This window comes from Neodiprion lecontei, chromosome 3, assembly GCF_021901455.1.
Source record: "Neodiprion lecontei isolate iyNeoLeco1 chromosome 3, iyNeoLeco1.1, whole genome shotgun sequence".
In the NCBI taxonomy this organism is placed as follows: Eukaryota; Metazoa; Arthropoda; class Insecta; order Hymenoptera; family Diprionidae; genus Neodiprion; species Neodiprion lecontei.
The window spans coordinates 39081925-39096043 of record NC_060262.1 but is presented as its reverse complement, the minus strand read 5'-3'; the positions used below and the strand labels follow the sequence as shown (position 1 = coordinate 39096043).

At 38.4% G+C, this 14119-nt stretch overlaps 2 protein-coding genes and 1 long non-coding RNA gene across 3 annotated transcripts; all 3 read left to right on the top strand.

The window, feature by feature from the left end:
* Nucleotides 1-4833: 4833 nt before the first annotated feature.
* LOC107225619 (bile salt-activated lipase-like) lies at nt 4834-6575 on the top strand. Its single transcript, XM_015666144.2, has 4 exons — nt 4834-5056; nt 5198-5358; nt 5483-5763; nt 5846-6575. Exons 3-4 carry the CDS (start codon nt 5486-5488, stop codon nt 6018-6020), a joined length of 453 nt encoding a protein of 150 aa, XP_015521630.2. The 5' UTR covers nt 4834-5056; nt 5198-5358; nt 5483-5485; the 3' UTR covers nt 6021-6575.
* Nucleotides 6576-9880: 3305 nt separating this feature from the next.
* Nucleotides 9881-12503, top strand: LOC107225623 (juvenile hormone esterase; the record flags this gene model as incomplete). Its single annotated transcript, XM_015666147.2, has 6 exons — nt 9881-10349; nt 10554-10698; nt 10980-11325; nt 11458-11823; nt 11966-12126; nt 12237-12503. Coding segments are annotated over exons 1-6 (1542 nt in total), but the record flags the coding sequence as incomplete, so codon positions are not given.
* Nucleotides 12504-12506: 3 nt separating this feature from the next.
* LOC124293752 lies at nt 12507-13820 on the top strand. The gene is made up of 2 exons (XR_006903627.1): nt 12507-12547; nt 12640-13820. It is a non-coding gene; the product is annotated as an uncharacterized LOC124293752 (long non-coding RNA).
* The last annotated feature ends 299 nt before the right edge of the window (nt 13821-14119 follow it).

Here is a 14119-nt window from a genome sequence, read left to right as displayed (position 1 = left end):
AATAAGGTTGGAAACCCATATATTCTCTGCGACGCCACACGTATCCGATTGCTGGTGTCTAGTGCCATTTAATATAAGTCTACGTCACTATGACAACCGTATTGCGACCTTTCGGCTTTCTGGCCCTTCTGCATTTTGCGGATCGTAATTTTGCTCCTTCTGAACTTTGATTGCCAAGAACTAATTTCATGGGTTTTGCGGCAGTTCGAAGTATCACCTGTACGCAATTTTTAATTTCGGAATTTTCATTTTTTTTGTACCTCCACATTCTGTGCTTGGATCGTTCGGAATGCCGCCTGTTTTGAAAATACTTTTTCGGATAAGAGAGCGTTCGTATAAACGAATTTTGGAGCGAAGAGTTATTCTACTGAGTGATTTATTGAAAATCCCAACATCGGTACGCTGATCATTCATTGTTTTAAAATTCGTATCTCGAAAATGTCGGGTTTTCGACCAGTTGACGTTTTGGTCTTTCGGGATTCTTACCCACACCCATTAAATCATATATATGAATGGTTACGGATTCAATTTCAATACAGACTATTATTCAAAACGAATGACAGAATAGTAAAATTATCACTAGAAATATGCATTTGTAAGATTTGAAGTATTAACTACCTTGTTAGCCCCAAGTAATTTCGGCGTTCTTTTCGATAGTATGTTTATTTTTTTTTCTTCGATTATCTGTGTTCAGTTCAAACCAATTAGCGTTTCAAGTGATCGCAAGCTATTTGGCCTTTATTTGTTTGAAACTACAAGTACCTGTAGTTGTTACCACATGCTGGTCATTCGCTCATTATCATCAGATTTGCTACATTAACGAAAGTCGAAAAAACGCTAACACACAAGATTACTGTAGACAAATAACACATAGTACAATCAAATGATAACAAAATTGTAGAAATATTTTACGACTACAATATCTCACGTTTCTGTAACGAATCTAGTCATGTTTGTGTAATATTATCATAACATCATATTGTCCACACAGAAAAATAGTATTCGTAATATTTTTGTAACATTTTTGATAAATATTGGTGTAATACATTCATAATATTTATTCAAAATTTCACGGTGAAAAAAGAAACAAATATTTATCAGAATTTGACAGGGCAATTCTGACTTTGAAATCATCGTCATTTATTCTTTCTTCCAGTGACATATCAAATAACAAGGCGTATCAGGTAAGCGAAGTTGCATTAGAATTCACCTTTTCCGATAAAAGCGTGTCTTCGATTTCTTTTAAAATGAATATGCGGTATTTTACAAAAAGACGAATATCACCAAATGCAGTTAAGTATACAAAGACCAGAAACAAAAAGGGCAATAGTTGACGAAGTCACCCAGTAATTCATCTATTTAATGGCACGCATTTATCTTCAGATGTTGTGATTTCATTGTTTGAATACCTATACATGATGAAAATCTAAAAACTCGGTATCTCAATTATTCCTTCGCGCTGACAGTGTGAGGGCACCAAAAATTTCAATACAAGGGACTCTTTAATGATTTTCAACTTGCATGATAAATTTGTGGAAAGTAATTTTTTTGGCGAATAACTGTTCCGTATTTATACATGCTTCGGATCAACGGTATTTATTCGCGCCAGAGAGTGAACAAACACTGCTGACAGACAGTGAAATAGCCGATATTCCGAGGAATATTTTTACAGGTGGCAGCATGTCTCAATCATCTCAGAATATTTTCTGTACTTGTACTTCGTATATTTAAATTTTCAGCAAATAATCGCAACGAAATAACAGCATGTGTAGAGTTATAAACGTGGCAAAAAGACCACGTGCAAGGTTCGAATAATCCACAGACCAAATATTAATTAAATTTGCCTGAAGCAGTTTAATTCAATCGTTTACGTTCTTTTGAAAGTGTTGTACCTACTACATGATTTAAGTTTGGTACGAATATTGTCGGTATCAAAACATATATCCTGAACAATTATTGGTTCTACAGTTGGCAAGTTGATTATAATTATACCTCTCTTTTTAGATTGAATGTACTCATAGGTTGAGCTACCTGTACTTGACTCGGTATTTCTTAGCTTAGTTCTTGGTACCTGCTAATTTCGATATTTCATACTTGACTTTCGTTCTAAGAGGGTGGAAAGGAATGTGTCTCGATGCTGTAATTTATAACTGATTTCTCAATCACGATATACCATTATGCAATATGCATTAAATCACCTAGTACAAAAATAACATTTCACAAAAACACTATATGCATAAATATCGGCATCCTTCATCATCGAAGATTTAAATCACATTCTACCACCAAGTAAGTACACGTCTGTTAATTCACAATAATAGCATGATTGAAACTTAACCCGGAGTTTGCACATCTCTCTGAAATTACACTGTTGCCACGGTGGAGTCAAACTGACCCCAAACTTATCTAATTACAAATGATAATGAAATCCACTTATAAAAAACTGATGCTACGATCGAATCTCAAAGTTCTCGAAATATCGAGCACATTGTTGGCATTTTATTCGTTCTCTGCTTGGTCGATGTGCCGTGTGTCAGTTTGACCGTTGGCGGTATGTTTTCATTCACAGAATATAACCGTGTTTCTGTCATCGTCATCCAAATGATGCACTAACTTCAAAAAAATCATGATCAATTAATAAGATCTTTATATTGAAGTAATGTAAAACTTCGAGTATTCGTTTCCACATTGAAACACAAGACGAAGTCAAACGTAAATCAGCTCAAGCGAGAATCAGCTTTAGCAGAAGTAAGTTCACATTAATCTCTCATGACTATCATATATGAATCATAATATGTCAGAAAAATTGTTTTTATTCACAAGATTACAGATTCCAATCATACAATAGACAGTAGTGACAACGACGATTGGAATTGTACATATTCCAATCGCCAACCTTCAAACGGTGGCATGGAAAAAGGTTCGTCATTCTGATCAGTTATTATCTAAGATTCAAAAATTTTGCACCCATTCTATAAATTGGAGTTTATACTAAAATAATCAAAGTCATTATACATGATTAGGCGGGTCAGCGTGATACTTAAGAATACATATGTATATAACTTATTCGTAAGTTCAATTCGAAAGCAGGAATTTCTTTTTCTTCTCCTTTGCTCGCCCAAGTGCATTTATAAGTTTGATCCATGATAGATAGTTATTCTGTGCCACGTCTACACATGACTGCAAAGTATTACAAAGACGTCCTCAAACATTCAAAGAAATAATGACAGTTCATTCACTGTTCTCCGCTATCATAACAATGGTTCAATTTGACTAGTAGAACAATGTTCAAATCATTACTAATAATTAATCATCATTCCAGATCTAAATTCATTTGAAATGTTTGTCAAAGGTATTTCCGCGACTAGAACATTATAGCTCATGTCTACGTGGGTACAGTTACTGACAAATTCAATTATACACCGACTTTATTTCGATCGATGCACCGATATTAAATACATTTTTATCGCTTATTTAATGATGTTGAAGTGCCCGTATCTTGTCCGACGAGCGCTCTGATTTTTCAAAAATCGTGCGCTGACAGAGCTACAAGACACGGAAATCAATTGATATAACATACTTCAACAAATCCAGCTACCCTTGGAACGTCAAAATAAGGGACCACACCTGAATTTTTCTCAACCGAGCTGCGCTAACTGTAACTACTAGATTCGGGGACAAAATAACCTCATCATAGTTTTTTAACGCACTTGTCGCATTTTGTTAAAATGACATATTCACATATATGACATAATATCAATATTTTCAAGTTATTTTATTCCGGTATACCGATATGTATCGTCGACCCCAAGGATTAAATTATGAATTTGAGCCCAGAATGCAGCGGGTAATTTTCACAAATAAGTAACAATTTTCGCTATTCACATAAGAATGACGCAGTTCATAATTAGTTGGTGTTCAGCTGGTGTCATCTTGACGAACTAAATTTACGAATGCCTATAGAAACCAGGATTCAGCTATGACTCTGCGACGGAAATTTTCGGCCCTTGTTGGCTTTCCCCGAAGTAGACGTATGAATATTTTCTCAGTACAGCCAGCTTTAAAATCATCTAACAGAATAGTTCTAGGCGCTTCTCTTGATGCCGACCAGTTTCAAAATTATGCTCCTTTATGCTAATCTGTATCACCCATGCTATTTTCAAAATAAAACATATATCCAACGAGAATCTTGAGCGTATTAGTAACTGCAGTCAGGTGCTCTACAAAATTTAACTCAGTACGTCGAAAAATCTATGCTTTAGGGTACACAAGTTTTCATTCAGAGCATTTGTCCGCTTTGCTCGACTCGCGTAGAAGTTGTGCGTGTGTGGCGTCGGCGGTGTGACCGTGGCTCAGAATCTGCTCTCTCATCAGAGATTTCCCTAATATCGTACGTAACGGTGTCATGTTACGATGACCCCGTATTTACCAATCTCTATTCCGATGTTCTGCATATGCTTAGATAACATCGCAGTATTTCTTCATATTTGATCCATCTTTCTAAGCAGCCGGTTTGTGTGGTTACAATTCCTCAATTCACACACCGTCCGCTTTACCAAGGTGAACACATTTCTGCTTCACGCAGAAGATGAAAGATATGGCGTCGACGTGGTGTTATAACGTAAGGGCATGTACTGTTTTGCTCTTGCTGGGCAGTTGCTATATAAGTTGCTGTAAAAATGACGTCTCCGATAGCAGCAGTGCCGCAAGGAACAATTCGAGGTGTGAATATGGTCAGCTACCGTAATAAAACGTTCTTTGCTTTCAAGGGAATCCCGTACGCAGAGCTTCCGGTTGGAAATCTCAGATACGTTGTGGTATCCAATATAATGTTCATTAACCTCAAAATTCATTTTTGAAATCGATAGTAAAAATGCATCGACGAATGTCGAGTCTAAAATTTGCCCAGCCGTCGTGTGGGGCCCAACTATCGAACCAGACGTAGAAGGGTCCTTACTGAACGATAGTCCTGCAAATCTCTTGGCTGCTGGAAAAATTCGCGATCTGCCTTCGATCGCCCTCGTCACTCGAGACGAGAGACTTCATTCTACTGTTCGTAAGTATTCTTCGATTGAAACGAAGTACTGCCCTGGGTTTGTCTGTTCAGTCGCACAAGGTTATACACTCGTGAACAACGCCGTGTTTCTTGCCCAAATTGATAGCTTTACACATGAACCATCTCTTTCGATGTTGTCAGCATACTACAGAAATCCAGACATTCTCCCACATCTTTTGGATGATATCGATTCCGCCCTACCTGTAATCGTACAGTCCAAATACTTGGTTGAAAATGTGACAGCCTTCACAACGACCCTCAAGTCATACTACGTGAATGACCTGACTGTCAATAGGAATTTGGTAAGTTATTTCCCCGTAGTGGATTTCGCGGCGTTTATTATTTCATGTAGGAACATTCGTTTTACATGTGTATTTATTGGTGTATATATGTTTCAGTTACTAACGAACATAACTCAACTCATAGGTGATGCCGTATTTACATATCCAACATACAGTGATGAAAGAACACTTAGTTAAAGCTGAGAAGTTAGAGGATTTCGGTTCCTTCGAATACCGCGGTAGGTTCAGTTTTAATTATGATGGTGGTCTTCCAGCGAACTACGGAGTGACACATGCTAACGATCTGCTGTATCTTCTTCCTGGACCAAAGAGTTGGTATGGACCCGCAGATTGGGAATATAACGATGCTGATTGGAAAATGGTGGACACGATGGTTCAGCTCTGGACATCCTTCGCGGCTACTGGGTAGTTCTGATTACTGAGGACCCGTACAGATAACATCTCGATGTAGCTAGTCTGGATAGAAATCGTTCTATTCCACTTTCAGAGTACCGCTGACGTTAGATTCGGATTTCTCGACGATTTGGTCTCCATTTACGTCTCATGATAATTATCTTCGCATTGGTAACGGATCTGACGTGGCACTAAAAGTTCAGTATGGTTTTCATAAAGAACGAATGCAGTTTTGGGATGAACTGACCGCTGCTACGACATGGAAATAGCTACTGAATAATTCTTTTGACCATGTCCTGGAACCCATAGTCTGTATAAGAGTTGTTAGTTGATTATGGCGTAAAAGAGAATGACCCACTGTCACCTTTCCTCTTCCTGACCTCCCGGCGGTGACATAGCTGCCTAATGCCATTTCCCCTCCTTCCTTGTCTCCGTTGTCCTTGGCGTTTGACGCACCTTCAGATGCTGTCCCCTTACCTCACCCTAACTCATTGAAGTTGTGACGTGACGTTTACTAGGTCTAACTTTGACTTCTATTTCTTTATCTCCTCTGATATATAGGTACTCATCTCCGGGTATTCACGTCCTGTTGTAAATAACTGTTTTTATTTTTGTTTTAGCCTATATTTTGCTTAATGTGGGAGGTCAAAAATATATGTCAATAGGGGGAGATAAATAATATAAATAAGGGGACGGTGAAGAATTTGAATCTCTTTTTGACACAAAAGAAAAAGATGAAATCAATGGACAGGCTTGGAAAAAAAAATGACAAGAACGATAATAAATACGACTTTGACTATTAATTGAATAAATTAAATATAAATAAAATGCAAATGAAATATAAATAACATATAAATAAAACGTGAATGAAAAATAAGTAAAATGTAGATGAAATATAACTAAAATATAAATAACATATAAAAACTCTCTAAATCCAGTCCATTGTTCTAACGATTAAAATTACACATTCATTCCAACATTCACAAATAAATTAAGATAAAATACGCCAGAATTCACACCGGGATATAAAATTGTCTATAGTGATGAGGTAAAAAGTTGGTCAGTCATAAATATATTAAAAATCACTTATCCCTTGATTTAAATACTCGGCAGCAGCTCCGTCGTGTAATCAGTTAAATTATGTTGTAACTTGTTCGATGAGGTTCACATTCACGGCTTTTTAAAAGTTTTCCCTCCTCATCTCAGTATTGAGGGACCGACAGGTTTCGTAGACTGCACATGTTGAAGTTGTAATAACAGTAGCGAAGATCACACAGATTCCTCTTATTTGGTGAAATTCGTGTTGTGAATAATTGAAATAAGTATTGAAGTTAAGACAAGACTGAAATTTTGACTGCTGCGGAGTATTCCATCGGAGGACTATTCAGGTGGGTGTCTTTCCGCAGAGTCTTTCAAATACTCAGCCGTTTCGTCCGCCTGACGCCGAAATCGTGATGGCTGTACTAGGTAAAATTTCGCGGGCACTTTTGAATTTAAAATATCGTCACACTGTCTCATACAGACCTGAGTGTACATTCCTTTAATGCGTAACCTAGACTTACAATTAATTCATATATACCGCGTTTTCATGGAGAGACTCTCAGCATAGCGCTAGGCTGACTCGTAGTGGATTCGATAAGCTGCTGAACTCAAAGCGAGCCAGACAGAGTCAATCTAATAACTGGGAAATATTCAGGTAAATTGCCTTCTTTCGCAAAATCAGTCATTGCAAACTTTCAGGAAATGGGAGCAAATTGCTGGATATTTGAATTTCCGATAAGGTTCTACACCATTCGAAGCAAAACTTATTCTTCAATTAAGACTATAAGTTAACATAACTCTCTTTAAACCGAGTAGGAATGGTAACTTAAAAATAACGGACCGAGTTTATCTCTCAGTTGATTTCGTGCTTTGATTTATTATCCATAGTTTCTAGTATTTTTTATGTCTTACCATATGAAATCAACAGTGCTATTCAAGCACTCATCTAACCTTCATTTTTGATTTTCACTGACATTGTAAATTGATAGCCGGGTCAAATAGGGAAATCATAGAGAAAATGATCAGTTTCAATGCCTCAGGTGAAGCATTCGATGCCATACCCAAACGTATAGACCTAGATGAAACCGGAGTGTGGTTGGCAGCCACGGCATAAACCCTGTGGACTGTTGGATATTCACAAAGAATTAGGAACACGGCGACGATGGCAAAGCCTAAGTCCGTGTCTGGGAATACAATATAGCGACGGCAATCACATGTCCGAGTCCAAGCGAATGCAGCAACGGCACGCATCGTTTGAGTCTGTGAAAACAGCAATTCAATAATTTCGGGTTTTCTTGTAGTAGATTCTTGCCACACAGGTGAGACAACTGATAGTTACCTAAAAATCTGAGATTCATTAGCACTGGAATAAATTTTGTATCGTACTCCGTGCAATGGTGTAACAAAGCCAACTTCTCACTCTGTATGATCAAACAAGGGAATCACAATGCTTAAACATAAATGCATGTCGTAAATACATGAATTGCTAGGCTGCTACGTCAACCAATATTATTGCAAGAGCAATATAATTAAGAAATGCAGATTTTTCCCCATGTTTTTTTGTGCTTGTTGCAAGTGCCTCACTTTATCCGAGAGTCACTTATTTTAAAGTGACTATACGATTGTAATAGTCACTAACTGTGTCCAAATGAAAGACTTGGCTGTTAGATTTCGATTTAAAAACATCGTCAAATATTACCCTGTAAAGAAGTTTAGTAATAATTGAAATATTCGTCACCATCAGCTAGGTCTTTATGGGCAGCAAAAAGAAGCGGCACAATGGAGTAACTGAAAGTTACTAGCACTTCCGGCGTAAGTTTTCGCTGCTTGAAGTTTATTCATCCGAACAGCAGCGCAGCATATACTTCGACCTACTTCCGCTGAAGAATCTCTTGTAACATCGCGTTTGAGCTACACTATATTCTAAATCACGAATGGTAGCGACCACAAGTCAAATCTCACGAGTCTAGCTGTTCTGTTTATTCGGATATTTTATTATTACTTTTGAGAGTGTTTGTGTACGTAACGTGTGCATGTGAGCTTCGATTCCCTGAAAGTCTCACGTGGCTGTTACCAATCTACAGGGAATCTATGTGTTACGTTCCGAGAGGAACGTTGCAAGTTGACTCTTATTCGCTACGTGATTTAGTCATCTTCTTGACTTACGTTGTTTGATGCATATAAATCTCGGAAACCTGCTGATCAGCTCCTCGGGTCTTTTCGTTCAGCTCACCCAAATTCTTAGAGTTTGTCATTGGGTTTTGGGTCCAGCCAAGCATCACTATGCGTGATTAAAGTAATTATTGATGACAACACTTGGGATTAATACACGTTTATTTACACAGTTTGGTGTTTGAATCTCTACTTTGTGAAGTCTGACATGGTACTCTGTCCCATTCTAAATAGGGGTTGGACTGGTAGAAAAGTAGGATGAGTTCGAAAGAGCAGCCATTTCTCATGGGTTTAGAATGATTGGCTGAGGCTGCTTAATATTTGAGTGTAAGGTTTCTGATTGGTGAATGATATCTTGGCGGCCTGCTAGCGTGATACGATTCATTCGGGCAAATAAGCAGTCAAGCGTTAATTAGTCGCGTCGTTGTTAAAACAAGGGCGCTATCCCCAGTTCTAAGAATAAGGGCTTATCTTTTTGTGCGCTATCCATAATTTTTCTTACCACGTTTCCTCTGTTTTTAGTCTATGAAGTTATCTCAACTCAGTGATGAGTTTAAAATCTACCGCAGGTGTTTAGCGCAATAGATTTTAAACTCATCGTCTATTGCAAGTGTCAGTCATTGCAGCTGAGATCATAAATTAAGGATTTTATGTAAAAGCTAGTATTAAAAGGTATAATGGTCAAATACGAAAATTATATTATAGACATTGTTTAATGCTACATGGATGTAAATGTGGTTGATGAAATAACGGGTAATAAGGCGTGTGAGAATTCGCAGTGCAAGGGTATTGGACATTATGATGGCAGCTGTTTTTGTCGGTAACGCTAAAAACTACGGCAAAGGTGCGGAAGGTTCTGTTATTTTAACTGCACATCGGTAGAGGTGAGGCGAAGAGAGAACGTCGTTGTAGTTATCGGCTGAACGTAACGTATGGGACGGTAAGCTCCGAGCCACGCAACACCGCCAACGCCAACATATACACAAATTTCGTTGCAGCATATGTTTCTATTCTCTATTTCCGCTTTCCTGCATAAGCCAAGATAACATTGCAGTATTCTTTTATAGTTAATTAGTCTTTTCAAGTAGCTGGTTACCGAAGTGAACAAATTACTACTTCATAAAGAAGATGAAAGATATCGCGTGGACGTGGTGTTATAACGTGAGCGCATGTGCTGTGATCCTTTTGCTGGGCAGTTGTCACATAAGTTACGGAAAAGTTTTGAAAGAATATGGGGAAATTCCAATCGGCGAACAAATGACGCCTCCGATAGTAGCAGTGCCGCAAGGAACAATTCGAGGTGTGAACATGGTCAGTTACCGTAATAAACCATTCTTTGCTTTCAAGGGAATCCCGTACGCAAAACCACCGGTTGGAAATCTCAGGTTCGTGTGATAACAAAACTATCAGTATCCCCAAAATTCATTTTCAAAATCGTTAATAAGGAATATATGTTGACGGTTGTCGAGAGTGAAGTTAAGCTTGGCGAAATTCTTTGTATTCGTCAAAACTGCGTGCATATCTGCAACTGATTAGACGAGCAGAAGTGATAACAGTAGATACTATTCCGGTTCATGATTCTAATCCAGATTCAAAGATCCTGTACCGCCTGTATTTTGGAGTGGAACTATGGATGCAAGCCGTAATCCCGAACCCTGTGTTCAAATTGATCCCCAACTTCATGCGGCGACTGGCAATGAAGACTGTCTCTATCTCAACATTTACACACCCCAGGTATTTACATTCGTGCAGTTGATAATTTTGTAGTCCGCACAGCTATTTAACAGTGACCCCAGCCACGTTCATAACCAAGTAATAAAAAAATCCAGATAAACCGATAATTCGAATTCATTCGAAATTGCATATTCCAATCAGTTTTAAAACTATCATTTTCAATCACGTAACAATTGTCGGAAAGGAATAACATGTAGATGAGTTAATGTTTCATACCCATGAATAGACATATTCCGCTAATGATATCTGGTTGATGAATTCTGAGCATTTCTACTCCACAGCTTCGCAGTGGCAATGACATCAAGCAGTTGCCGGTAATGGTGTACATATTTGGTGGAAAATTTCAAGCAGGTAACATTAATCCTACACTATGCGATCCACGTTTCATTCTCGATAGAGACGTGGTCCTCGTGCTTCCTAGCTATCGCCTCGGAGTGCTGGGATTCCTCACCACGGGAGACGAAGTATTACCAGGAAACTATGGCCTGAAAGACGTGGTTCAGGCTCTCAAATGGATTCAGGATAACGTCCAGTATTTCGGGGGTGATGCCAACCAAGTGACTCTGTTTGGGTCAAGTTCGGGTTCAATTATGGTTCACATGTTGGCTTTGTCGAGCTTGACTGGCGGTGAGCTCTGATTTTTGACGTGACTCACCAATGCAATAACTTACTCATCTCGTGGACATCGCTTGATCTGACTCAAGACTTGAGTACTCGGCATTCTGATAACGACCCAATGAATCACACATGTTTTTGCAGGACTCTTTCATAGGTATATAACGCAAAGTGGAACAGCGCTAACGATCGATGCAATGGTGCCTACAAGTGTATCATCGAATCGCGCTACTCGGCTTGGTCAATATTTAGCGTGTCCCACGAATTCATCGAGTATTCTTGTCAATTGCTTGAAGAGTCTCAGTGCCTATCAGCTCGTCGGAAAGACCTCAATGTTTCACGAGTGGGGCGTATTCCCTGAAGTCATATGGAACCCAACTGTCGAACCAGATATAGACGGGGCCATACTGACCGATAATCCTGCAAACCTACTTGCTGCTGGAAAGACTTTAGATCTGCCTTGGATCGCCTTAGTCAATCGAGATGAGGGACTTCTCTATTCTCTTCTTCGTAAGTATTTTCTAATTAAAAAGAAATGCTGCCCTTAGTTTATGTATTCACTTGCACAAGATTGTCCCACCATGAAGAACGCTGTGTGTTTTTCCTTAAATCGATAGCTTCACATGTAAACCACCTTTATCAATGTTGTCAGCATACTACAGAAATCCAGACATGTTCCAGCATCTTTTGGATGATATCGATTCCGCCCTACCTGTAATCTTACAGTACAAATACAAAGTTGAAAATGTGAAAGCCTTCACAACGGCCCTCAAGTCATACTACTTGAACGACCTTACTGTCAATAGGGGTTTGGTAAGTTGTGTAGAGTCAATGGCTAATCCTGTACTGGATTTAGCGTCATTTATCGTTTATACATGAATATTCTTTTTACATGTGTATTCATAGGTCTATGTATATTTCAGATAATAACGAACATTACTCAACTCATAGGAGATGCCATGTTTATATATCCAACATATAGATCGTTGAAAGAACGGTTGGTTGTAGCTAAAAATTTTCAGTACTTCTGTTCCTTCGAATACCGCGGTAAGTTCAGTTCCAGTTATGACGGTGCCCCTCCAGTATACTTAGGTGTTGCACATGCTGACGAATTGCTGTATCTTCTCCCTGGAACAAAGAGCAACTATGGATCCCCCGATTGGGAATACGACGATGCTGATTGGAAAATGGTAGACACGATGGTTCAGCTGTGGACATCCTTCGCCGATACTGGGTAATTTCGAATACTGCAGAACCATTAAGGCTAAAATCTCGATGTCGCTAGTCTGAATAGAAATCGTTCATGCAAGTTTATCCCACTTTTAGAGTACCGTCGACGTTAGGTTTGGATAACTCGACGATTTGGGCTCCCTTTTCGTCTCTTGATAATTATCTTCGCATTGGTAACGGATCTGACGTAACTCTTGAAGTTCAGTATGGTTTTCGTAAAGAACGAATGCAGTTTTGGGATGAATTAACCACTGCTACGACATGGAAATAGCCATTGGATAACTCTTTTGGACATGTTTTGAAACCCATGGTCTGTTTACAACTTGTCAGTCAATTGTGGCTTAAAGGAGTACGCATGGCTTGGAAAAATCTGTTAAATACCTACCTTAAAAGACCAATAATATATTCCTATGTTATGATTGTTGAAATTTTCATCTGACCGCGTGGAATCTGTGGATTTTTGAAATTGACATGGTCGAAATACTCGTAATAAAATATGTATGTGACGAATGCTTCCACGATCACTAAATTTTTAAGAATAAAATCAAAATCAAACAACGAGGTATTTCATGTGGATACAATTGGGAGTCGTTTAACACCACATCAATTGTAAGGGTCGTGTGAATGATAAACTGCTACGTGATGGTTACAAGGGGGGAGTTCTAAGACACGTTCCCTAGAATGAGGTGGGCTTACCGATCTTTTATAGGCTTGCCACCCATTTATGAGCCGGCTCCTTAGAATAATGCGTCCTTCAGAAGCACATGGAGAAAGTGAGTATCACAACGGTCGCTAAAGCGATATAAAGTAATTACCATGGGTATCAAACGGAAGTCCATTACTGCGGCAACTTATATTTTCTACAAGTCCATCACGGTGCACATTAGTCCCATGTCCCGAAAAACTGGCCAAAACCTCGAAGCATGATCTTATTTGAATGAAAATTGGTACTTCGGAGTTATTGGGATTGCTGATTACAAATCCGGATTCGAAATTTGCATAAACAGATTGGCAGACCAAAATAGCAAACTCATACATTGAAAAACAAGTCGGATTTCAACCAAATTGGTATACTGGGGCTTACGAGATGACTGATTACAAATCCGAAGTCGGAATCATTATAAATAAAATGTGATATTCAAGTTGGTGAAGTTTGTGTCCAAAATCTCTCAGATTTCAATAAAAATTAAATTTTGGAATTTTTGTGAATCTAGGTTACGATTTGATATAATTTGCACCAAAACCATTATCAAAATAAAACATACTGTGCACTTTGATACGAACTGTACCATTTAATGTTTACCCATCCTACTTCTACCAATTTGCTGCGTTGCCATATTATTAAATAATTATGGTGATGAATCAATCTTAAACATGAATCGTGTATTACGAAACAAAAATCTATCAAATAAGACCTTGTACCCGGTAAAGTAATTGCACGATACCGTAAAAAATTTTAATAATTTTGGTATCACGCGAGGTTTCATGTCTATATTTATGTTTATGTGTATACCATATATTGAAAAAACGTAGATAAATGCTGGTACATTCCACAACTTTGGACTTTGGAATAATT

Bases quoted from the DNA above. Each gene is read 5' to 3' on its own strand.
- LOC107225619 (XM_015666144.2), top strand. From the start codon at position 5,486: ATGCCGTATTTACATATCCAACATACAGTGATGAAAGAACACTTAGTT. The intron at 5,764-5,845 runs GTAGTTCTGATT...TTCCACTTTCAG, and splicing joins ACATCCTTCGCGGCTACTGG to AGTACCGCTGACGTTAGATT.